A 26,043-nucleotide genomic window follows, 5' to 3' on the forward strand; every position below is an offset into this window, starting at 1 on the left:
AGAGTCCTGACACCCATTGTCTGTTTCAGCCAGGACACGTCTATCGAGTGTAACTTATTTATTTAAAACTTTAGGTTAATGCCTAAGTAAGTTTACGTATGTCATGACTGAAGTGTAGCTTCTTTATTTAAGATTATATAAGTTAGCATCAAACTTTTGTAATAAAGAAGTTTCAGCATTGTAACTACTTCTGTTGTTGCCTATTATCATCTTTGAAGCTGAATTTTTTCCGATCTTTTCTTCAGGGCTTTATAATAAAATTATCAGTAGATCCTGTAGAAGCGGTGCCTCTACTATGCAGCTGTGCAGACTTTAAGAAAAATATCGTAGGACGATGCTTTCAGGCACATGGCATAGCGGGGATGTCCTGTGCAGGGACACGAGTTGGACTTGATGGTCCTCGTGGATCCCTTCGAACTCAACATATGCTGTGATTTCGTAATTGGTTGGGCGATTAGGAGAATAAAACTGCACATAGGGGAGACTCGGCATCCGAGGAGCGGGAGCGCCCGAGCGCCTCACCGCCCATTGCCCTCTGTGTCCCGCCCCTTGCCGCCCGTCCCCGCCCCGGCGGCCGCCGCCATGGAGGACGCGCTGAAGCGGGCTCTCGGTACAGCGGTGCTGCGGCCGACCGGGCACACGGGTGGCGGCTGCATCAGCCAGGGCTGGAGCTACGACACGGACCACGGCCGGGTGTTCGTGAAGAACAGTTCTCGGTCGGAGGTGTGGCCGGGTGGGGATCGGGGGTGCCGGGCTGGGCAGGCGCCACGATGGGAAGCAGCATTGCGGGCCTGGCGTGGCAGCGGGAGCAGGGCAGTGACCGCCCCTGTGCTGGCGCTGCTGAGGCCACGCCTCGAGGGCTGTGCCCAGCTCTGGGACCCTCACGACAGGGAACTGAGGGGCTGGAGCGTGTCCAGAGAAGGGAACGGAGCTGGGCAAGGGTCTGGAGCCCCGGGAGGGGCTGAGGGAGCCGGGAAAGGGGCTCACCCTGGAGAAAAGGAGGCTCAGGAGAGACCTTCTGGCTCTGCACAACCTCCTGACAGGAGGATTCAGCCGGGGGGGTCGGGCTCTGCTCCCAGGGAACAGGGACAGCAGGAGAGGGAACGGCATCAAACCAGGTTGGCTATCAGCAGGAATTTCTTCCTGGTAAAGGTTGTTAAGCACTGGAAGGGGCTGCCCAGGTAGATGGTGGAGTCCCCATCCCTGGAGGTGCCCAAGGAACGCCTGGACGTGGCACTAAGTGCTGTAGTCCGGGTGGCAAGGTGCAGATGAGTCAAAGATTGGACTTGATGGTCTGCGAGGTCTTTTCCAGCCTGTCCGATTCTCTGGTGGGATAATGTGGTATCAGTGTTGTTGCTCCAGGACATGCAGTACCATGATGTGCTGCTGTTATTTACAGAGGGCAGCAGTGGTGTAACGGTGTCTGCAAGTGCTGTGACAATGGCAAAGGCAACCCAGTAGGCACAAAATTGTCTGCTGAGAGGGTGCGTGCCTTCTGCGGTTTTAACTAAAACTTAATTCCCTGCACACAAAAAACAGCTTTTCTCAGTAAGTGATATTTTTTCCCAATTGTTAAAGCTTTTCTGCTTTGTCCATTCAATATCTGGAACATACTGTCAAAGGTAAATACCTGCATTTGGTAGAGGTAAGTACAATGCAACTTATTTCTTCAGTGTCTTTTGCAAAAACAGAGATCAGGTGGAATTTATTTTAAAGATACCGCGTACTTGTGTTTATCACATAAATAGATTCAGTGACAGAACAGGAGCCAAAACTTGTATTTGCCCTTCATAGCTGGCAAATGTGTCTCAAAGTATGCATGCCACTGTATCTTCCAAATTTGTCAACAATTTCTGATCAAGCTGGGGAGCTGAATGGGGGTGGGAACATGGGGTAATACAGGAAGGTTATCCTGCCTTACAGAAGAGAGTTTGAATTGGTGTAGCCCTTCCTTAGGCCTTTGCTAGTTCTGTATTTAGCTACACAATCCAGCTAGCTGCAAGATCAGGCTTGAGGGGGAAAAAAATCTGGACAGATTTTTCTATTTAGCAATTTCATTCTGTATGTGTGCTTTTGCCTGTGTGTGGATCCTGAGCACTGATTCATTGAAGTGCTGTAAAAGCTGTGCTGTGTGATGCTGTGCATCAGCAATTCTTCTTACTCTGTTTGAGCAGCTGGCTTTAGCCAAATATGATGCTTTAGACAGAGACACAGTATTTCCTGATCTCCTGTGGACACAGCTAACTCAGCCTTGGTAACTCAGCAGTTCTTCACTCTTGAGGCAAAAGGAGAGCCATAAATGTCTCCTAGAGATGGTCAGGGGGATGGAGCGCCATGAAGAAAGACTGGGAGAGCTGGGACTGTTCAGCCTGCAGAAGAGAAGGCTCTATAGAGACATAATTGCACCGTCCAGTGCCTGAAGGGAGCTCACAGGAAAGACAGGAAGAGACTTTTTACGAGGACCTGGAGTGACAGGGAAAGAGGGGCTTGCTTCCAACTGGCAGAGAGTAGGTTTAGGTTAGATATTAGGAAAAAATTTCTGACTCTGGGAGAGGTGAGGCCCTGGCAGGGGATGCCCAGAGAAGCTGCGGCTGCCCCTGGATCCCTGTGAGTGTCCAAGGCCAGGTTGGACAGGGCTTGGAGCAACCTGGGATAGTGGAAGGTGTCCGTGCCTTGGCAGGGAATGGGGCAAGGTGGTGTTTATGAATGTCATAAGGTCCCTTCCAGCACAAACCATTCTGTGATTGCCTCTAGGCTTCCAATTTTCAGTCGATGTCTACTGCAAACTGTCTTGTGATTGTGTTGCATGGATCGTTACTAAACGGCTAGCATTCTCCTTCTATTTTATTCATTCTCCTTCCCTGCTTTGGCTTTTACCAGATATGTTAAATTTCCCATGTGCTTTTTCTGCAACCCGTGCCTGACTCTTGCAGAGAAGCATTTTTTCATGTGATGAGTTCCTCTCAGAGGAGGAACTTGGGAGGGTAGATTTTCCTTGGTGTAGGTAACAGGTGCAGAAATAGGTCTCAAATTCAGAATGTCTTCCGAGCAAATGCAGATGGTGATGGCTTGGGTTGCACAAGTGTGATAGGACGCATTTTGCTGCTACAGTTAATTCCCACCCACACCCTTTCCCCATGAAGTAGAAGAAAACACCGTGGAAAACCATTCTGGTGAAAGAACCAGAACACTGGTCTGGTGGGGCGTAGCTGAAGGAGCTCATACTTTAATCAGTTTGCACTCCTTCAGTTGCAAACAGATTTTCTAAATTATAGAGAATTCTAGAACCTAAGTAATTTTCACTCATTTGTTTTATGAAGTGAAATTACTGTAAGTGTAAAACTACTGTCAGGTCTGATGGTGTGGTTCTGTCTGTATCCTGTGTGTGAATAAACATTTCCTCCAACCTTTCTATGTAGGTTTTACAAAATCAGTTGATTTTGTGGAAGTGGTTTGTTTACCTATGACTGATGCTCATAGACACTAATACTTTCCTTTAATATCTGGCAGGCCAGAAGAATGTTTGAGGGAGAAATGGCAAGTCTGGAAGCCGTCTGGAAAACACAGACGGTAAAAGTGCCTAAACCCATCAGAGTTATAGACCTGCCTGGGGGCAGTACCGCGTTTGCGATGGAACACTTGGAAATGAGAGGCTTAAACAGGTGAAACAGTGTTATCTTTGCTTCCTTTAACCAGAAATTTTGGCTGTTAAGATAGTTAAAAAACTTTTTTTCATAGGGAAAACTTGTTTATTTTTTTTCTAAAGCGAGTCAAGACAATATGGGAAATCACACAGCAGAGAGCTGTGTAAAATACTTCACAGTGCCTCGCCTAGCAAATTGATCATACATCCCAAAATGAGTTTGGGTTTTGGTTCGTTTTGGGTTTGTTTGCTTAGTTAATTAGTGATTTTTACAGTAAGGTTTCTTACTGTAAGGAAAGTAAGGAAAATGACCATCCTGATCACCTGTTTTGTGTACCTGCCTTCTATAAAAGAACCAGTACTTTATTGCTTTGCATGACTGTGCAGAGGCGCTTCCCCAAATCAGTTAATCTCGTTTTCAGTATTTTCAGCTCTTACCTTCATTTTGATAGTTTCGAACTTTTGACCCTTCTCTGTGACAAGCACTTAATATGATGAATTATCTGTCTGATTCTATTAGGGAGATGGTCATGACCTACTTCTCATCTCTCTCTCAGAACTTCTCCAGCCAGTTTAAAGTCTTGTCCCTCATCCTGTTTGTTGATAGAGTTTCTAATTCACGAAAAGCCCTAGGTGAGTCTCAAGAAAAAGGGCAGAGATATTGCTGTTCTGGGCTCAAAAATGCTACCTTTGGCATGCAGATTTCCTGTGTTAACAGAACAAATTGACGAAATAGCTTTGCCTTAAATGACAGTGCCTTGAGAACAGGGAAAGTTGAGAAAGGTCAAAGACAGGAAAAAGAACATAATTTTGTTAACATGGGAGGCAGCTGGTTGTAATAATAAATAATTATTATTTATTAAATAATATTAATAATTAAATATTATTAATAATTATTAAATAATAAGAGTTTGTTTGTATACAAGACTCCTCTGAACCATGTAGAGGATGAGATTTTATTAAAAATAGATAATAAACAAAGCCCCTATGATTCTCTCATCATCTATGCATATGAGAGAAAAGCAGCTGGAAGCAGCAGTAGAAAGAAGATCAGCCTTGCTTGGTTCTATTTCCCAAACACAGTTTACCAGAATTTAAGGAAAAAAAAAAAAAAAAAAAAAAAAAGAGGCATAACATGTTGTGCGTATTTTCTTACACGTATCTTACAGAAAGTCCTTACAGAAGTGATATGACACAGAAATTAGAATTGATAGTTCCTCGTTGTTTGCAAATTTATGCTTGTTGCTCACTTTCACTGTCAGTAGTGGTGTCAGAAACAGCCAAGTAATTACGTTTTGTGTTAATCTGCAGTCTTGATGAGAAGACAACGTGTTTATAACTGGAATACACTGAAAAATTATTTTGTTACAGGTGCTTTTACTCACTTGATAAATCTGTTCAAGTAACTCCTGGAATATCGAGACCTGGTTCTGTTCATATGTCAGTGGTACTCAGATTAGTTTTTTTGTTTCTTAGACATTCAGCACTGCTTGGAACTCAGCTGGCTGATCTTCACCTTCATAACCAGAAACTTGGAGAGAAGCTGAAGAAAGAAGGGAACACAGTTGGTACAGTACACAGCTGTTTGCAAATCTCACCCAGTTGATAGTAATCTACAGAGCAGTTAAAATGACTTTTGCTACTTCAGGACAAGTTAATCTTCCTCTGAAGATACCATGAGAACAAGTTTGGATGAAACAGACCCAGACAGGGATTCTTTTTGCTCTTGTTTGCTCTGCTTGGGTCTATGTAAGCAAAGCATATACTCAGTTTTGGACCCTTGTGTTGTGGTTTGAAAACAAACCAAGTGAGAGGCTCTAAGTCAGAAATAAAATTTAATGAGAAGGAAAGGAGAATAAAATAGAATAAAATAAAATAAAATGAATACAAATAGAAAAACCACTGACAGAGTCAGAATACAACCTGATCAGGGTGATGGAAACAGTCCAGACGAGGTGGTTTTCCTGAAGCAGAAATCTCGTAGAAAGGTCTGGTAGCTCCTGTCCTCTGGGAATCCAGTGGGTGAAGGCTGCTTCTACTGTGCCAAATCCCAGCTTAGATCCAGTGAGAATGCTTGGCTCTTCCCCATGGGCGGAGCATCTCACAATGGGATGATGAGTCATGCACAAGGCATTGATGGGCCATTAACTGAAGATGGTGATAGAATACATCCTAAACTACAACCCAGGACACCTTGGGAGCCCAAACCACAGTTTCTACAAGGACGTGGTATCAAAGGAGATACAGAATCTCAAAATACAATTTTGAAAAGTAGAATACAGCTGCTTTACATCAAACTTTTAAATTTAAAACAGCCACATTGTAAGCATAAAAAGAACATTAAAGTGCTTTTTTTTTTTTTTTTTTTTTTTTTTTTTTTTTTTTTTTTTTCCCAATAGAAGCAGCATTGTGCAGTTTTAAAGGTTCATTTGTGTCACAGATGCTTAGTATTTTGTCACTGTTGAATTTTTGTCTTTGGTTTGAAAGGTAAAGGACAAGGGCAAACGGAAGTCCAGTTTGTGGATCAGTTTGGTTTTCATACAGTTACCTGCTGTGGTTATCTTCCACAGGTAGGTTTTACTTTATCAGACTGATAGAATTTTAAATTTATCTTGTTTTCCCTTCAGTGACACAGAGGGACACAGTGACACAAAATTATCATAATGGAAATAAATTAATTTGGACGCTGATAGCTCTTGAATTTCTTCGACTTCAATCACTGAGAGATTCCCCTAATTTAATGTTTTAAGATAATATTCAATTAAATGGTAGCACTTCCTGTCCTGGATGGTACCAGCACAAAGGCTGTGTGATCCTGAAAAGACTTACTTGAAAAAGAAGAAAATCTGCCTGTTGTGTGGTGTAGAACTGACATCTGCAGTCCTGTTCTTCAGGTGAATGACTGGCAGAATGACTGGGTGACCTTCTTTGCCAGACAGAGGATCCAGCCCCAGATGGATATGGTCGAAAAGAAATCAGGTGACAAAGAAGCAAGAGAACTTTGGGCACAGCTTCAGGTAGGAGCGGTTCCCTCAGTTCTCATTATTGGAAGAGTTGGGTGTACTTAAATTTTATTTTTCTTAAACCAAAGTTCCAGTTTGTTGGTTTGCACCAGGTTCTGTTGGTAAGAGAGTCCAGTTTTTAGGAATTAAAATGCCCTTATATTAAGGTATAGTGCCGTTTGCCACATCACCCTATGCTCGCATTCCAGAGTGAATTCCAAAGTGCCAGATAACACTTTGCCTTACTGTTGGGGAAATACTGGATGGAGTTCATGTTCTCATTTCCCTGTAACACATTCATGATGAGAAAAGTATACAAGCAGTTCTGTCCTGCACGTTGTTTTTTCTTTCACTGTTTGCACCTGACAGAGTGGGTTCTACTTTTTCGAAATTTGGTGAGACATCCTTGAGCTTTCTACTGATGAAGTGCTGGTGATTGTTGCTGGTGATTGTACTAACCCTGGTCAATATCTGAGTTTCAAGGTTTTTATTTTCTTGCTAAAAAAGATTTAGATTACTATTCTGCTGCCGCTTTTCATGATAAATAAGAGTCTTCTGGATGTACTCAGCACCTCTTGGTTGGCCAGGCCCCATGGTGTTTCAAATGTAGGGTTTTAAGATGCTTCAGGTATGCAGATATACCTCTACATTTTAAAGTGAAAGAGTGTGTAATTTACATGTCTTGCTTTTCCCCCTTGCAGCTGAAGATACCTGGTTTGTTCTGTGATGTGGAAATCGTTCCTTCTCTCCTGCACGGAGATCTCTGGGGAGGAAATGTAGCCGAGGATGATTCTGGTCCAATTGTCTTTGATCCAGCTTCTTTCTACGGCCATTCAGAGTATGATCTTGCAATAGCTGGGATGTTTGGTGGCTTCAGCAGTTCTTTTTATTCTGCTTATCATAGTAAAATTCCCAAAGCTGCAGGGTTTGAGAAACGCCTGAAGCTTTATCAGCTGTTCCACTACATGAACCACTGGAACCATTTTGGTTCAGGGTACAGACAGTCTTCTTTAAACATTATGAGAAACCTTGTAAAGTAACTTGCTGCTTAAGCCAAATACTTCCCATGTTGTTTGGAGAGTCCCATACTTGGTGGTGCAGCTGCAGGAGTAGTAATGTTAAAAACACCTGTGAGACCTTTGATGTTGCCTCCTGCGAGGCGTGACGACCTGGTTCAAGAACAGCACGGCGGCCAACCCCAGACCGCTCGGGCCATCAGCTCACAGACACCAGTGTGGTGGATGGCAAATGGAGTTTATTAGTGTGTAGCATGGGTTTATATAACTTGTGTTAACTGCATCACTTCCTTCTGCTTACGTTATAAACTAGGTGTTATTGGCTAATTAGGGGTCAAGTGACCTTTGCTGAGGAGGAAAGGGGGGTTCTGCCTGCCCGTACAGCGCGACATCTTCTAATTGCCTATCCCTAACTATCTTGAACTGCCACACTTTGACTTTGTTAAAGACCTAGAACCAGTGACTCCTGCTGATTACCAAGTGTAAAATAGTCATCCCTTTTTAGTTGGGAATAACTCCATGAGGGAAAAATCTAAGGAAGGCTTTATTCATGTGCACAGTGAATAAAGGTCTCAGTGTCCAGAAGGCACGAGACTCTGCAGGGTAGTACAAATAAACACCAAGGAGACACCTAAAAGAAGTTGCTTGCTGCATTTTGCTGTGTATTCTCTCTTTCACTTCTTCACCTCCAGTTGTGTGCATGAGAGCAATGTTAACAACATTGAAAGTCAGAGCTTGAAAGTCAACAGGAAAATTATGTAACAGGAACTATCAGAAGGGATTTGGACTTGCTGTTAATTTTCACAGAATCAGAGTGGGTGAGGTGTAGGGGGATCACAGAATTTCACCTAGTCCAATCTCCCTGCCTAAGCAGATTACTCAGGATTGGGTTCAGAAGCTTTTAAAGACCTCCAGGGTTTTGCTGATTGATTCCATTGGATGCGGACTGTTGGTGCCTCCTGGAATGCTTGTAGGCTGTTTTGTGCCTTCTGGTCAGTGGACTTTAATCCACAGCAATTTTGCTTCCACCAGAACTAGTTCTCTTCCTTTTTTGGCTTATGCTTTTGTCTAGCAGTGTCCATTCTTAGAGAACTTTTCAGGTAAGACACTTTTCATGTACACACCTTGTGGAGGTGTATTCTCTAATGAAATAAAACTTGCACACGCTTCACATGTATTACTCAAGTCACTCAAAATCCACCTAATCATGAAATGACATCAGCTCGTGTTTCCCACACCTCAAAGAAAACAATTAAAATATAACTTAAAAGGGGAAGGAGGTCAGGGAAGACTCCCTTCTGGGATGGCGTCTGCTTCTCCACAGGAATGCCTGTCAGGTAATTTTATTCCAAGGGGATACTGCTGCTTGTGCTTTCTGATACCAGTGAGTTTATCAACCTTATTCTGGCACAAGAAGCAATAAACCATAATATTTATGTCACTGGGACCATGAATGTGCCCAGTGTCAAGGCTGCACTATTTGTACATCTGTGCTCGTGAGAGTTCTAAGGCAGACTTAAGACTGCTGCACTGTTCACTTTAAAATACTGTCTGTGAACGTCTCCCAGGCACTCAGACGAAGGCGGGGAAGATGTAGACACCTCTGGGCGCACTAAATCTCTGGATAACCTGGAAAGCAAGGGAGCCTTCCTTTCCTAAAACCTCACGTGACAGTCCCCACTAAATGCATGTTCTATCTGTTGTGGTAAGAGACATGAAACCGAAGTAAGTTAACGTGTAACTCACAGAGCAGCACTTCACTGGGGTCAGAAGTGCTTGATGCTAGTTCCACAGACTGTCTTTTGCCTGCAAGGAGATAATACTGAAATTATACTCTTTTTGATGTAGACTGGTGGTGGTGCTTCTGTGCAAGCCTGCCAGGTAGGTGAGAGACATGCATGATTCTGACATGCACTTTGAGTGTTGGGGAATGACTTTTCTGAACTGAAACTGCTTTGCAGCTGATACTGGCAGATTACTGAGGGTCTTCTAGTCGCTAGTTTGGCAGTCACTTACACAAATTGAAGAAGACTGATACTTGCTACAACTTTCCTTAATTCTACTACTTTTCTCACTGGCTGACTCTTGCTGCAAAAAAATCTGCTTGGTAGAATAGGTTTTATTTCTACATCATTGCTTGAATAAAAGCTTTCCCAGTTGATTGTCACCGTTACTGAATTAAAACCATACATCTTGGTTTGTTCTTGGGGAATTACTTGCTCTGACCTGTTAAAGGTCCTTAGTTTGCTAAGATAAATTATGATCATCAGAGGTGTTTCTGGGAATGTGCATGGTCAGGGATTGGTTTGGAGCTGTGTGTCACTGAGGAAAATTTACATGTTCATTACAGTGCAAGCCAAGATGTTAATTTTCCTAGAATACATAAATACTCTTCATTATTAGCAGGAGAAAATGAACATGAAAGTGGATTTTCTGTCAGTTGTAATTGTGAGATAAACTTAACTGATAAAGAGCAAATCTTCAGAGATGACCTTTTCCTAAAAGAAGCGAACGAAAAATTGTGATTGAAGAAAAGTTGGATTTATCCAAGTTACGCAGATTGAAATGATTGTGTTTAGAGTTTTACTGTAAGGATATTAGGCTTAATTTTTCAGAGTTCTTTTTTAGTGTTAGTAAGATCAGAGAGGGTGTAGACAGGCAGACAAATGGAATGTAACTGGAATCTTTACTGTACCGTGGATCCCTTGGCTCTGAGGCCTTCTCAGGCTGTAGCCACCTGAAAAACTGCCTGCAGGTACGAATGTTCCCCTCCAGTGGCTGATTTTCCTCCTACTTCTTGTTTTCAGTGATGTTCCAGAATAGATCTGGTGATTAAAATTGCTGCTGGGCTCTTCTGGAAAAAGTCAGAGCAGGTGGGAAGTGCTACAGAATTAGAACGTGACAAAAAGCTTTAGGGGGAAACGTATTTCTGGTAGCTAAGCCACACCACAATCACAACAGCTTTATTATTTTTTCTTTGTAAATATTCGGTTACTTTTAATTTGTTTTTATTTGAGGTTTTGTTGGGGGGTTTGTTTTGTTTTTCCTGTAACAAACAGAAAAATGAATTAGGGTTGCGTTCATTATGCAGATATAAAGCTCTCAATTTCTTGTCATTATTTTGTTGCCAAACCCCTTCATTTTCCCATGTGCTCCACTGCAACCCAGTATGACTCTCTCCTTTCAGCAGCTGGAGAGCCATATAACCAAGAACGTTATCTTTTTAGAGGCATTAGTAAAACAAGTACTACAGGGTCTGGGTTATAATAGCATGCTTTAAAGGCTGAAAACTTTTTACCTGAGAGTGCCAGGACAGTTTGCAAATATATCATATGGGTTGATCATGCTTTTAAATTCAGCATCATTGCAAAAATGGGTTTTAAATTTTTTTCCTTCTTTGCTTCTTAAGAGCAATCCTCTGCACTGCTGCAGTGTGAAATTTAGGTTACCAAATTTCTGTAATATGGTTTGGTCCACGCTGCCCCCTGTTCAAACCCCTTGGTCTTTCCCTTGTGGTGGGTTTTGTCAATCACCCTGTTACCCTCCCCAGAAGCCTGGAAAATGCGAGTGGGGCTGCACTGTGATTTGGCAAGGTCTCTATTAACCGTCCCTGTTTTATGTATAAGATGTCCTGCTAATTGTTTTCTTGTTCTGCTCACTCCCATCCTACCTGGCATTGGTTCTAGATCACCCCCTGCCCCTTTCCACACCCGTTGTACTTAACCTGAAAGTCAAAACCCAGGAGCCACTTTTATGTGGCTCTCTGGGGACAATAAACCCTAGCTCCAACCCACATGAGAGTCCTCCTTTCTTCCACGCAATTGCCACACTTCTTCTTGAGGTTCACTGAACCGAAAAGGAACAAAGCTGTGCCCCCGTATGCGGACCTGCTGAGCGAGCAAGCGGGTTGCAGTTTGGACATCTGCATACTGCACAACCAGCACACTACAATTCATTTACAACTAAATACTGTTGAAAATCATTGTCCTGATCTTCACCACTAGTACTGATACAATGTAAATTACAGTCAAGGGTTCTGACTAGAAACAACAAAACACAATCTCCCAGCCAAAATCACAGGAACGACAATGAGGCTTACTGGTTTCCAGAAAAACACCTGGTTTGCATAGAAGTTATTGCTCCTTTGTATAAAAGGTAAATTAGCATAATCCTTTCAGTTCTATACATTTCTCATGTTCCACAGGAGCTTTATTCCCAATAAAGGTGCCTCCAAGCTGGACACCGTGCTGTGCAGATTTTCTCCACGTTGTTTCAATGTAAATATTTCCCTCCCTTTTTGCAGTCATTGCCTCTGAGCAGACCTTTGCTGCTTGGTCAGTTGTTGCTTTATCTTCTGTTTCACTAGTTCCTACAAACAACTCAGATCAGAACATTTTGAGATGGTTTAGCACTAAGGACACATGGGCAGTACTTTTTCACGACCAACATTAACATTTATGATGTTCACCTTGACTGTGAAAATTATGAAAAGAGTTGTTTCCTTGTAAGAAAATAATAAAAAAGGGACATTCTCTGCTCTGGACAAGGTCTGCATGGAGTGCTGTGTTTGTGTTCTGTGCCACACCCTCAGGACTCAGAGCACCTAGAGAGATTATCTGTGCTATTGATTTCTGATAGTCTAAGCTCTAATAAACAGCATTTTAAATCCTACTTTCTAGTTCAAGTGTGTTTCTTACAGGGATGACAAAAGACCAGCAGCTCTTGGTGCAAAATACATGCCTTCCACAAAATTGTGAAAGCTCGTAAATACGTTAGAATATGTCATTCTTTGGTTTGTGCCTATTTTTTTTTTTTTTTTTAGCACCCTGGTTTTTCTACAGTTAAGATTACAAAAATATGATTCTAATGGAAAACAACAATTCCTTAACATGAGTGTGGCTAAGACAGATGGGCAATCATCTATTTCATCATGGAGTCATACCTTTTTGGAAACATGCTAGAAGAAATTTTGCAAGTCTTTGACATGTAATCTAACTCATGAGTCTAAATTTATGAATATCTATTGCTCAACCAGAATACTTGGTGGAAAGACTCATTGGTCTTTCCACCACTGCAATTTAAATGTGAGCAAATACTGAGAAATGCTTCAGAGTAAGGAGGTGTACAACGTTACTTAAATTGTTGACCATTCCTCTTGTTTCCTCTGAGTTACGTGAACTTACGAAAAGTTTTGTCGAGGTACAGAAAGATGCTTTACTTCATTTGAAGTAGCTGATTTTACAAAACTCATGTTTTCTTTTTCTGGTACAGTCTGCAAGTTATGACTGTACCTAGTGCCAGTACTGCCATTGTTTATAGTGACAAAGCCTGCAAGCATTTGTTTTTGTGATTAATTTAATAATCTTTTTATGTTTTAACATATTTTCTCCACTGACAGAAAGAAAGTTGCAACAAGATGAATGTTTGCAGCAGTATCAGCTCTAGGCAGCCCAGTGGGTCTTACAGTAATGCCATTATTTTGCATTTTTAGTTCTGTAATTATTTTCCCATGTTACAAATAACCTGTTATACATTTTCTTACTTTAGCAGTAACAGTCAAAAGTTAAAGGCTCAGCAATGGTCAGAAAGGTCATTTTACTCAGCCTAAAAGCATGTAACTGGAAGCATTGTACAAGGTAAATTAGTGAAGAACAAAGTTTTGTATGTGGATGAATTGCTTGAAAATTTTTCTGCTAATGCTCTTCTATTTCTTTCAGTACAGAAAATTAGATACACACTTTCCACTTAAATATCGTTCTGTATTTAAATACTTAAAAAAAATTAATCCAGACATGAGTGAGTAAAGCACCCAGCTATCCCATGAGTATCGGAGCCACACCTTGTGTAGAACAAGTTTGCTTCACAGAATAACACTGTGAATGTGTCAGAGGTAGATCTACCATGCACTATGCAGCCTGGGGATGAAGAAAAGTTGCATTAAATTCTGCTGAAAATGTCCTGATTTATATAATGCAGAAAGACAAATTCCAATTGCCAAAGGAATCACCACTGAAGGTGAGTTCATAGAAATCTCCAAGAGGATAGGTGAGAAAGGCCAAATAAAACCTTGACTCAAGCATCCACATCACATGGATTTTCAGAGTATGTGGCAATTTACAGCTGGAACAACGCTGCATGTCAGTCTGGTGTGAAATAATCTGTAAGGAGGTTATCATCAAAATAGTCAAACGGATCAGAGAAGTGGCTCAACATGTACATTTATGTATATGATTTTTGAATATTTTTATGCTTGTATGTCTGCAAAATGCTTTAACTTAAGACTGATGTCCACTCATATTTTGCAGTTAGAGAAATACTTTGTTAATACAAAGAATTGAAAATGACAGGACTTAGTCAATGATAGTTACCAGTGAGAAAATATTTAGGAGAGGGCATCAAACAAAAGCATGTGATATTTGCAGCATAGTCACATAGCAGTTTGCATTTCAAATGGGTATTTGTGTTGGACAAGTCTCCAGCGCACTTGCTTTTCTGGGGCTTTGGATTGTTTTTTTGGCATTTAAAAAGTTTCATGTGCACAAAACTGGACAAATAAGAAGTTCCGTGCCTAAATTAAGGGGAAACCATGCCAGATGAGCTTTAATTCATTCATCTTCTTGCATTACATGCCACATCACAAAATCACCCCAAAATACACAGGTACAGCTCAAGTTGCTTTTATTCAGGCACCCCATATCTCCTGTTTTGATGTGGGACATTATTTGCCTCCACTTCTGCTACCAATCCACCTGAGTGGACTGTATCCCAGAAACCAAACCCACTCAAACTTACTTTGAAGAAGAAAGCTGGGACTGGTTAATGGGACAAAAGACTGATACAAACAAACAAACAAACAAACAAACTTTTACAAAGAACGAGTCACTTGTTTGTTGTGAAAGGTTCTACTATGTTCTGTTTCAAGTTCTATAGTAACTTTGAAGTAGTACTGTTAAGAGTTAAAGAAATTACTAAGTGTCAGACGAGTCTGATGGCTAAAAATCACAGTTATCACATTTCTCTCACAGAGCGTTACTTAACAGGGACCAAATCTGAAAAAGTAGAGGTGGGTATAAGGAGACCAGGCATGACATAGCTGGTGCCCTGCAAAAGTTTCCAAATCCAAGACGCAAGGCTGAGCAAGATGAGGAAGGTTCGTATCAGACTCTTGGAAAGGCTGATAATGGCTGTGTCAATAATTCAGCTGTCAGAAGTGCTTTTTTTTTTTCCTTCACTGCTTATATCCTGTTATATTTAAATATAGATATACATATAAAACTGAAAAGTTACCTTTGAACACTCTTATTACTGATAATTTTCTGAGGGAATGAGCCCTTAGCAAAAGAAAATAAAGTAGGTAGAAGAGCCTTGGCGTAACTATTTCACATCGCAGGTTTAAATGGAAGGTTTGGCGAGGTTTACTCCTAATCTGCTGTTATGACAGGCTGGTTTGTAAAGGGCTTTGTGAAACAGACATTTCATAGGACAACATGTTGGGGGAGTTACCAAAAGGAGGGATTTTGACTTGCTGAGATGAAAATGTTGATAATTCACTGAATAAATGCAGAGAGGTTCCTATGGGTTTTAAACAGATGCAAATTTTTTGAATATTGGTGAACTCTTTCATTGGGAGAAATAGTTGATTTGCTTCATTAATGGGATAAAGTGGCCAAGCTTTGGGAAGAGGTATCAAAAATGCTTAAATATTAATAAACATCTTACACTAAGATTACCCAGGACAGCTTTCTGTCACCAAATCATTTGGGGGCATTCATCTCTACAAGGATTTTCATTAAAGTACTGATTAAAGAGATTGTATTGGTTTAGCACAGAGGGTAAAAAACTGTGATTAATGGATAAATTAGTGTATATAATATTGTATCAAAGGTTTGGTCTATTAAAAGCTACTCGAGGGCATCTCTGAGATTCCAAGGCCTATTGTGTAAGCTGTGAAACCACAACATTTGCAACAGAAATGACAGGGCTGGACTGGACATGTCCCATTCATCAAAGATGAGCCTCCACTTCACAGCTGCTCGACATCTGATATCAGTCTTGGTGGAGGATCTGGATGATCAAATCAACACCCCAAAGGAGAAATCTGGGAAGACTATCAAATCATCTTTTCATACTTAAGGGAACCCCTTTCAAAACCTCGCTTCGAAATAAAGAGATACATGAATATTTGGACTTTGAATAGATTTAGCCTCAAGATAAATAAACTGTATAAAAACCGTACAGGGAGACCCAGTGTGTGTGGTAGAGGTTGTATGGTACCTTTGTTACTGTCACTCTGCCCACCCAGCATTAGATCAATGTTGTCCAATTTTACCGTGGCTTTTTAATTGGATTTTGGAAAATTGCTAAATAAATTCTGTTATTTTGAATGGGCTTCTAATTATTTGTAACCAATTTGTGATTAAGTCTTAAAATAAATAGCCAGGTTGGCTAATTAAATACAGGTACACACCTCTGGGTCACATAGCCCTAAATCAGCCTCGGAATACCCAGTGGCTTCCCCAGAGGTAAGAGGGGCAATCCCAGTTCTCTCCTTGCGGGAGGGAGGGCTGGGACGGCCTGGCTTGCCTAGACTCGAGCTTCTTTAAGAGAGGCCCATTTGGCCCGGTGACTCCCGGGCTAGTGGAGGGGATGAGCATATGCCCTGTGCGGGCCCCGATGGGTTTTTAGCAGCTGTAAAACACCCTACCGCTCCCCTATGGGGGAAAGCTGGCCCAGGCCTGGCCGGGCCGTGCCTCCGGCCCCATCAGCTGCCACCCGGGCCCCTGATAACAGTTACACCAGAGCAGCCTTGAAATAGAACACTGTGAGCTGCAGCAAGACACAGACCCTGGGCAGATTTAACCCTTTTCTGGCAATATGAAGCTTTCAAAGCTTAACTCTTCAGAGAGAGAGAAGAGAGACATGTTGCAGCATCTCTCATAGGGAGTGAAGACTCTGTCTGCCCAGGCTAACCCGACACTGCTGTTATAAATGGGCAGGAGACAATGTTTCCTCCTCAATTGCCTTTATTGATTTAGCTCTTAGAAAAAGGGGTCTCGAGGGGTGGCTCGCCCCGCTACTTGGTTCTGCTGAGCTCTACCACTGAGGAGGGGATGCAATCCATTCTGCTGCTTGCGCTGCACATGAGGAGTTCTCGCCTCGCGGGAATGACAGAGAACTGTTTAGGAGCGCACTGGCCGGGGCTTTCACTCTTTTAGGGTACCCTTTCAGTGGTAGCGAGGCGGAGGCTGTGGACCTCAGACTCACTGTGGTGGCTTGCAAGTAGTGTTTATCTCATGCTTTTTATTGTCCTTCTCAGTTTTGACTTGGCTCGTTGTCTTGGAGAGTAATTAGTGTTTACTTTAGAGAGCATCACATCATGGGATTCTTTATTTCCATATTTAGGCGGCACTGCCGAGCAAGGAACAGCATGGGCGGAGAGTGGGCAGAGAGTAGGCGGAGTGTAGGGTTCTGATGGACGGGGTTGAAGCAACAGGGCGGAGAGTAGATGGAGACGTGTAGAGAAGCAGAGAGGGGGGCGGGTGCCATGTCGGGGAAACAGCAGCAGTCTAACCTGACAGGGAAGTGACGGGATAGGTAAGTAGAGTGTTTAGATAGGAGATACAAAATGGGTACAGACAGGTTTTAATAACTAAACTAACATCATTACAATTTTTAAAGAAACTTTTACCTTAATTTTACTATTCTATAGCTAACAACTTCTAACTTTGTACTTTAACATCAAGGAGATGTTTGAATCTCATTTCTCACACTGCGGACAAGCGAGGGACACTCCTCAGGATCAGCAGAACCTGTGCGGAGGCCAAAGGATCTTTTCCCTTGATGCGGGAGAGGCTTGCAACGCTGGCAGAGGAAGGAGTCAGGCTCAGTCAGAGGGCAAAAATCCAAGAACTTTATCACAGTCCTGAGATAGCGCTCTTAGTCTCAGGGAACCGGCTCCACCTCAGCGCCCGGACAAAGAATGCAACAGCTTATAAACAGGGGAGGTACACGGGAGGGACTAAACCTTCAGCCAATAAGGGACAATGTGGGAGTGGGTTAGGGTATGAAGGACAGTCCAGAGATCCAATGGGAGAGTAAGGGAGGGGGGAATTCCTCTGTTCCTGTCCTATCACTTGACGCCCTTCCACGAACTTTCCATAAGCAGGGGAGGGTGACCTAATGAAAGGGTTCAGGAGAGGAGACTGGGAATGATACATTGGGATTGACAGGAAAAGGGGAAGGGTTAACCTGGGGAAATAACATTCTTTAAAACCAGAGAGTAGGAAAGGAACAAACCATTATGACATAACTTAACACAGCAGAGTAGGGAAGACTCAGCATTACCGTCAAACAGAGACAGAGAGTGAAAGACTAATTAGAGGACGGATGGAGGACTTGCCTGCTGGCTAAACTTCTTATTGAGCCATAGAAATGAACTCTGTATGTAGATTATCGTTTCACTCATGGGAAAGATATGCATTTGGGGAAGTGTTGTTCAAATTTGTGTGTGGGTTTTGAGCAAAGGTGTTTGTGATGGACTAAATGATACATCTGAGATGCTTGAACAGAAAAAGAGGAGAATCTCTCTGAACCAGTAAAGAAGTCTCTGTTCCTTGAGATGAAAAATCTTTTGCCTTATAGTTGTACATCTTTAAAAGGTGACACCTGAGATGCCTGAGTTCCTGTGACCCATAAGCAACTTGAGAAACTGCTAATGGGAAGAAATTTCAGGGAAGCAGGGTCTCCCCAGGCGGCTGCTTCTGTGAGAGGTGAAACCCATAAGAAAACTGTTCTAGGTTGTCAGTGGGGGAAAATTCCATGGTAAACTAAGAGAGACTTCTCTCCTAAAGAATTGATGAAAGACTATAATCAAATGGTGGAACTGACTGAAAATCACAGGTTTTGTCTTTATGTTTTTTTGTAGAAAAGTGAACATTTATCAGGGGAAGAAAGGGGTTTTGAAGGTTTCAATTTTTTTCCTTTCCATTTCTTCTTTTAGTGTGTGTGTTAATAAAATCTATCTGTTTTCTTTTAAGTTGAGCCTCCTTTGGCTTTTTCTTCCTTATTCTATCTCACAGCAGCAAAGACACTCAAACCACTACACTGATTTTGGCAAACAGAAACAGGTTAAACCACTACAGAGATCTAGGGAAATTTCATATTGAATATTCTGGCTTCTGATGACATTTTTAAGGGGAATTAAAATACTGAAGTACATAATTTTGCCTGAAGGTGACAGGTTCTTCCTTCCTTCCTTCTTTCCTTCCTTCCTTCATTTTTCTTCCTTTCTTTCTTCCTCCCTTCCTTCCCTTCCTTTCCTTCCCTTCCTTTCTTTCCTTTCTTCCTTTCTCTCTCTCTTTCTTTCCCTTCGATTCTGCAGTTTCTGTGTTTATAAGTGCTCTAACATGACCCACTTTCAATTTTGCCATTGTTGATTTTTTCAGCATCAATTTCAATCTATTTGTATCTGTGCTCTACCAAAAGGATTCAGAGAAATCAGAGGAAACTATTTCACCTCAAGCATCATGACAAGGAACAAATACACAGTGAGGTAGAGCTACAAAATGCAGGTACAGAGGTACAGAGACAATTATTCCACTGTGATCTCCAGAGGAGATACTCACCTGATCAGATTGCTGACCCCATAGATCCTTTAGTAGATGAGTACAAAAAAACATGTGGGATGCTTAACAACACCTCAAAGATTCCCAGGTGTAATTTCTGACAGGGTATTTTGAAGCAAAAGATCTGCACAGAGATCTTTGTATAGATATAGTCTATATTTGTACATTGAATAAAAAGGTCATTTCTGCTTTGTGATCACTTTTAAAACTCTGTTGCATGCACAGGCTACCACGTGTTCACACAAAAGGTGTGTTTAAAGTTTTGCTTATTGTGTCCAACAGCTATGTAATGGTAGTTTCTAAAAGAAAGAAACTGACATGTTAAAATCTCCAAGAATTAAGCCAGAAAAACTCCTCCAAATTATCTTGTTTCCAGGGAGTCCATAGTGAACAGTAACAAAGGCAACACAAAACCCACAGTGAAGGAATTGCAGAAATGTGTGGCCCCTATCTACAGCAGATGTTCCAGATGAGATTTGTCTGATTTAATTTAAATTCTTTATCGATTTCTTTACCTCAAATCAAGACCTGCAAATGGGACAAGTGTCTCTCTGTGTGTTGTACTTGCCAGTGTGTCTCACACATGTCTTGTTGACTGCTCCACAGCAAGAAAAATAATCTCCTAGACTTCACAGCCTTAGGGCCAGTTAATAGATGGAGTGAATCTCCCTGTCTTTGAATCAAGGTGCCCAGAGTCTGAAGTGTCTTTTATTGATGAGTGCTCTTAATAAACTGAGACATGGGTACATGGGTTTATGGAATTCTTTCAAGATACATGATTTTAGAGACTGGAAAAATAGGTGTTTGTGTCCCTAGAGCAAAAACTGTAAAATATAATCCTTAATTACAGAGCCATTACTGTAACTTCCTGCTGACTTGAAGATACACAGGAACTGGTATGCTCATTAAAAAAGCCATTTTTACAGCCCTTTCTCTGACTGTAACAATAACAGAAGATCAACTGTATAAAAACTCACTGGGACGTTAATGTTTCACTGATGTGAAGTGTAATAACTAAAATATTCTTCATATAAATACACATGTGTAAAATAAAGAAATGAATTAACAGACCCCAGCAGTATATTCCTAATTTTTATACAAGAATGTATACACATGTACATTAAGCACATCAAAATGCTGTAAGGAATATCTTGGGGATAGGGGAAAAAACCCCAATCCTGCAGTCAGATGACTATTTCCACTCTCTAAATTAATAAGCCAATAATAGGACTCTATATAGGGGGAAAAAAAAGGGAGGTTTTTTCACAGTGTATTTTTCTTGCCAATAAACTTGATTTCAAATGAGGATTGCAGCACTGAGTTTGTTGTTTTGGTTTGACTCATGATTAGTTTAAAGGGTCCAAATTTTAACAATGAAAACAGTACTTTATACTGTCACTATTACAAGGCTGTTTCGCCTAATTTTCCATCAAAGTCTAGCCATGAAATAGAAATATTTGGATCAGTTAAGCTGTAATGAATGTAGAAATGGAGAAAGAATAAGTACAAATACACTGGTATGCCTCACAACTGAGAGAGAGATGGCACATCAAAAGAGGTGTGCAAGAAATAGTTCAAGCAAGAAGCCCAAGCAAAAAGAAATCAAAGGCCTGAGCAAAAAGAAGTCAGAGTTGAAGTCATTGAAGTAATTTATTTTCCTCTCAGATCAGTCTTATATACTGTTACAGCTCTAAGCAGTCACATCCTTAAGCAAGAATTTCCCACTAGTTACAGAATCAGCCTATTGTCTGCCTTACTTGGCAGCCTTACAAAACTACATAGTTTCAAAAACATTGATATTTGCATATACTATACTCTCCAAGTTCTCATATCTGTGGTCGCTTATCCCATGACCTGTATCCCACCAAGGCCAGGATATCATTAAGCTCCATTGTGCTCTCTGTTCTGTCCCCTATTTGTTTTTCCCATATCGGTAGCTTAACACTTAGCTCATCTTGGAGGCAGAAAAACCTTGTAGTGCGGCTCAGAATCACTGAGAAAATTTTGGCTTTTCTAAATTATTTTTGTCTGCTTTCTTACTATTGCTTTCTGGTAGTAATTTTCAGTCATGCTGCCTGCTGTGTAAACACACATGAGGTGTATGAGAGGGCAACTGGTAGATCTTGTAATCACTGAAACATAATTTCAATACACAAATTTAGTTGCAACAGTCTTTTTCTGCTTCATGCTTTCTTGAAAACATGGAATATGAAAACAAAACAGGAAAAAGTGCTAGATTTGCTTCCTGCAACACCAGGAAAAAAAAATTAAAAATTGATTTAACTTTAAAATTAATCATCAGCTGATGAAGCGAGTGCTGTCTGAGCATTACCTGGTTTTGAGTGATTTTTTTGAGCCTCATAGGGAGGTAGCATTTGCTCTGTATCATTCCATATTTCACCTGCTCTCACAGTAGCCTCCTATAGATTCAGGTACTACTTTTTTACTTTATATTTAAGCTTACTTCCATAGTCAGACAATATTGCATTGCTCAGAAAAGTACTTTATATTTGAGAGGTTCAGTTTGAAATCAGAAAAGAAAAGCAGGGTTTTTTGTGAAGGATAACCCTGTGATGCCAACCAATGTAAACGCAAATCAAGTTATATTGACAAGCTAATCTGAAGAAAAAGCTCTTTGGCCTTCATTTACATTTTAAAGCAAATATTTTACTAGGAGAAAGTGAAGAATGTTAACATTCCACCACTTAGACCCTAGTCAAAGCAATGTTCTCAATGCAAAAATGTCAACATTTGTTGCCATTTCCTTCACATCAACATGCTAGAAACACATCTGGCATATTTCTTTCTCTTCCCTCCCCACCACTGTCTGTTGTAGATAGGAAAACGGGAAGGCAAGAAAATTGTAATTTCTCTGTTTGTCAATGATGAGTGATAAAAGGAGACAGAGGATCTCCAGTGAAAAGAATTTAATGGTTACTTTTTCCTTTAAATACAAACTGTATGCTTAAGGAGAATGTGTCCCATCTGATCCATAGCTCAGGGATGTAAAGTTGTCATCTATTGGCATCTTCCAGAATCAAAAATTTGCAGATTACTTGGGCCACACAGTAGTGCAATTATGCAGTGTTAGGTGTTTTCAATTGGAAGAAAATTTAAGTAAAAGTATTTATTATTTTATTTTTTTTAGTTGGGGACTCAGCAGAACTACAACCACAGCATCTGAGAGGGGCACATGCTCATTTTAAAAGGCTGAAATGTGTATTATCAGAAAAGAAGTCTTGACAGCTTCTAAATTTAGTCACAAATCCTGGAGAAAGCCCAGGGTGCAGAAACCACAGCAACAAATGTACACAGTGCAACATGCAAGTCAAGTCTCTATCTCCAAAATGCTCACTGCACTCATTAAGATTTCACAAATTGAAATTCATCTGCAGCTTCCTTCTCTTTTTTTTTCCCTTTTTATTTCATCCCCTTTTTTATATTCTCATTGCTTGCCATACCTAGCAGAAGGACAGGAATTTTTGAGAGCTTTTTTAAACTTGTATTTGATATAACTATTACTATTTTATTATTCCAGTGCTAATGTTTGCAAACTATTTTTTTATTTGCAGGATGTTGTGGTTTAAAAACAAACCAAGTAAGAGGCTCTAAGTCAGAAATAAAATTTAATGAGAAGAAAAGGAAATAAAATAGAATAAAATAAAATAAATACAAAAAGAAAAAACCAGTGACAGAGTCAGAATACAACCTGATCAGGGTGATGCAAACAGTCCAGATGAGGTGGTCTTCCTGAAACAGAAATCTCGTAGAAAGGTCTGGTAGCTCCGGTCCTCTGGGAATCCAGTGGGTGAGGACTGCTTCTACTGTCCCAAATCCCAGCTTATATCCAGGTGAGAATGCTTGGCTCTTCCCCATGGGCGGAGCATCTCACAATGGGATGATAAGTCATGGATGAGAGCCTTAATGGCCCATTAAAGAGAGAGAGAATTCCCGGAGGGAGTTATCTCTGAGTCATGCAGAAGGCATTGATGGGCCATTAACTGAAGATGGTGATAGAATACATCCTAAACTACAACCCAGGACACAGGATTTTTTAATGTCTTAGCAAACTGGACATTTAAAAGCTCAAGAACCTGCTCCAATTCTTAAGCTCTGCTTATTTTGTCTTCTAGAAGAAAGCAAAGTCAGGCTTTCCCCACTTCCCTATAAATGTTTTTCAAAAATTCAAGTGTGATTGCTTTGCAAATACAGAATGTGCCTTTAATTCCCACCTTGTAGATAAATAAAGCAAAGCAAAATCACATCAGAAGTTCTAGAAGTATAGAATAAAACCTCTCCCACTTCTGTAACAGCAGATGTCTGCATTTAACATATGCCAGCTGCATATGTCAACTGCAGACAATGCAGTATCCTGTATCTTGCACCACTATAGAACAGGACTAATTTTGTGGTCACATTCTTATTTTAAATATTGAAACTGGAAATCTGTAAATATACTGTTTCGGATCTCATTAGCAACTCAAGTTGCTAAATTCAAGTGTAGCCTTAAATAAGTCCAGTACATTTTATTTTGGACTTTTGTTGTTGTTGTTGTTGTGGAGCCTACATCAGATCAAGGAGACAAAAGACTTGATCTCTCTCTGAAGATTTTTGACAGTTTTGAGAAGAATTCACATCTTGGAGATGGATGGCATTTTATTTGCATCTGCCCTACTGAAGTTTCCTCAAAATTTTCTATAATTCTTGGAGACATATGTTAAATACATCTGTTTAGCAGAAAGGCTACAGTGGCCCTTTGTTTGCAATTTTTTCTTTTCTTTGCCTCTCTGGTTCCTGTTTTTGACTGCAACAAGAAATAGATGAAATCCAGGAATAGCTATCCCTGCAAACCAGACTGGTTTGAGTAAGGAACTGTTCAGTAGAACTTCTCAGAAGTTTATTGATGAGTTTATTTAGGAATTTTATTGAGGTTTACCCAATAAAATAGACACAATTTTCATGGTCCCATCCCCAGACACAGCTATGAATACTCACAACTTCTTAAAGTGCCTTGCATTCTTTTAATCCATCTTTTCATCCCAGCGACACCGCTCTCACCCCCCCAATTTTTTTTAATGTAACTTTCTTACTTTAAGTCTTCTTGATCAAGAAAAGATTCAGTTATTTTTCCTATCCTCTCCAAACAAGAACAAGAAAGTAGAAGAATAAGAAGATATTTCTGGAATGTCTTTCCCACGTGATCCTTTCTTTTTCCTCAGAAGAATAAATGTAAACTACAGCATGTCACTGCCATGTGTGGTCCAGCCAGCTCCATGTCTTGATCAGTTACTCCACTGTGGGCTACACACCAGATTTTCAGGATTGTTATTAATATAGATTATTAATATGCTATTTCATCATAATCAAGGCTTTTTCATTGAATTTCCAAACTATGAAATCTTACTTTGTGTGCATCTCATTGCCTGAGACCCCTAAACACTGAAGATACAACATGAAATTCCTATCACAAAACCAGGACATAATTCATCCCAAATTTTATGTCTTCTATTGAACATTTTATGCCACAATAGAGGGAGTTCTAGTCTAGTTCTGAAAAGGAACTTTCAGAAATGAGAAGAAAAAACCCCAGAAGATAGATCTTCACACATTTCCAAGATAACTTTTCAACCTGTTCAATTTCCAGAGGTCCTTTTTCTTAAAATTGCACTTTTAGTGGCGCTCCATTTATTTCCAGTAAATGTAGGAATAATGACTTTTTTTAAATGTCCTTTCTCAACCTGACTTTATAGTCTTTTAACATTGGATTTGTCCTGGGATATAAAGTGTATCTCCCACACAAAACCCCAATGTGTTTTTAATTATGTAGAGGCAGCTGGAGATTTAGAAACCTCTGCTTTAGTCTGCAAAATACTGAAAACTTTAAATTTTAGAATTCATTACTGGAAAGTGCTAAGTAGAGTTCTCGGGATCTATCATGCTACAGAGAGTTCACCTTTTCTGCTAGCATACAAATATGAATTTTGTTGCTATTTTTATTTCAAGCAAATGCCAATAAACAATCAGAAATAGGTGAGGATGAGATCTATCATTTTGATTTTGGTGCACTAAATTTTGTATGAGGTCTACTCTGAAGTAGAAATGGCTGCATGTGTAGAATAATGCTAACAGTCCAAAATTTATGAATATTGATGACAACATTGATGACAGTTTTGTGGTTTCATACGTGATAAATATTTTGTGGGAGGTGATCACATGAGTCCTGAATATTGCGCCCCACCTCAGTCTTGCACCAATTTTACTGACAACTTGTAAAATTTTAATTTCTTTTGACCGATAAGAGATGCCTTCTAACAAGATAACACTCACTAGCATGAGTGATCACCCCCAAAATTATTTTGCCTATTTTAACTGAAATATTCCTAATATTTTGACTGCTATAACAAATAACAAGTGTAAAATACTGTCTTCAAGAAATCATCAGTTTAGAATCTCCTCTCAAATGAACTCTGAACAAATATTTCTGCAGATGTCTGGCACCTTTTTTCTGACTTCCCAAAAGTCAGCCTAGGTAGGGAAAGCCTCTGCACATATTTGGGACCTATAAATTAATTTTAAATGTGTCTACAAAAGCAAAACATATAAACAGATCATGTCAGTAAAGTCAGCACAAGAAACCAGTGTATATTTTGAGTGGGAGTGACAATTCTGGGGTACAAAATCACATTCTGACAGCTTTCACAGAGATTTTTATGGTAACTGGATTTGGCAGCCAGGTTGACATGTTGGCGCTTAAAGTT

At 40.5% G+C, this 26,043-nt stretch overlaps 1 protein-coding gene across 1 annotated transcript; it reads left to right on the plus strand.

Moving 5' to 3' along the window:
- The first annotated feature begins 566 nt into the window (after window positions 1–566).
- Window positions 567–12,332, plus strand: LOC136374563 (ketosamine-3-kinase-like). Its single transcript, XM_066339961.1, has 6 exons — window positions 567–723; window positions 3,511–3,662; window positions 5,120–5,211; window positions 6,131–6,213; window positions 6,538–6,660; window positions 7,347–12,332. Exons 1-6 carry the CDS (start codon window positions 583–585, stop codon window positions 7,683–7,685), a joined length of 930 nt encoding a protein of 309 aa, XP_066196058.1. The 5' UTR covers window positions 567–582; the 3' UTR covers window positions 7,686–12,332.
- Window positions 12,333–26,043: the final 13,711 nt, after the last annotated feature.

Source organism: Sylvia atricapilla, chromosome Z (genome assembly GCF_009819655.1).
Source record: "Sylvia atricapilla isolate bSylAtr1 chromosome Z, bSylAtr1.pri, whole genome shotgun sequence".
NCBI classification, from domain to species: domain Eukaryota; kingdom Metazoa; phylum Chordata; class Aves; order Passeriformes; family Sylviidae; genus Sylvia; species Sylvia atricapilla.

Excerpts from the sequence above, each read along its gene's own strand:
- LOC136374563 (XM_066339961.1), top strand. The coding sequence starts at position 583 with ATGGAGGACGCGCTGAAGCGGGCTCTCGGTACAGCGGTGCTGCGGCCG. Across the intron at positions 3,663-5,119 it reads GAAATGAGAGGCTTAAACAG|ACATTCAGCACTGCTTGGAA; the intron begins GTGAAACAGTGT and ends TTTGTTTCTTAG. Across the intron at positions 5,212-6,130 it reads GAAAGAAGGGAACACAGTTG|GTAAAGGACAAGGGCAAACG; the intron begins GTACAGTACACA and ends TTGGTTTGAAAG.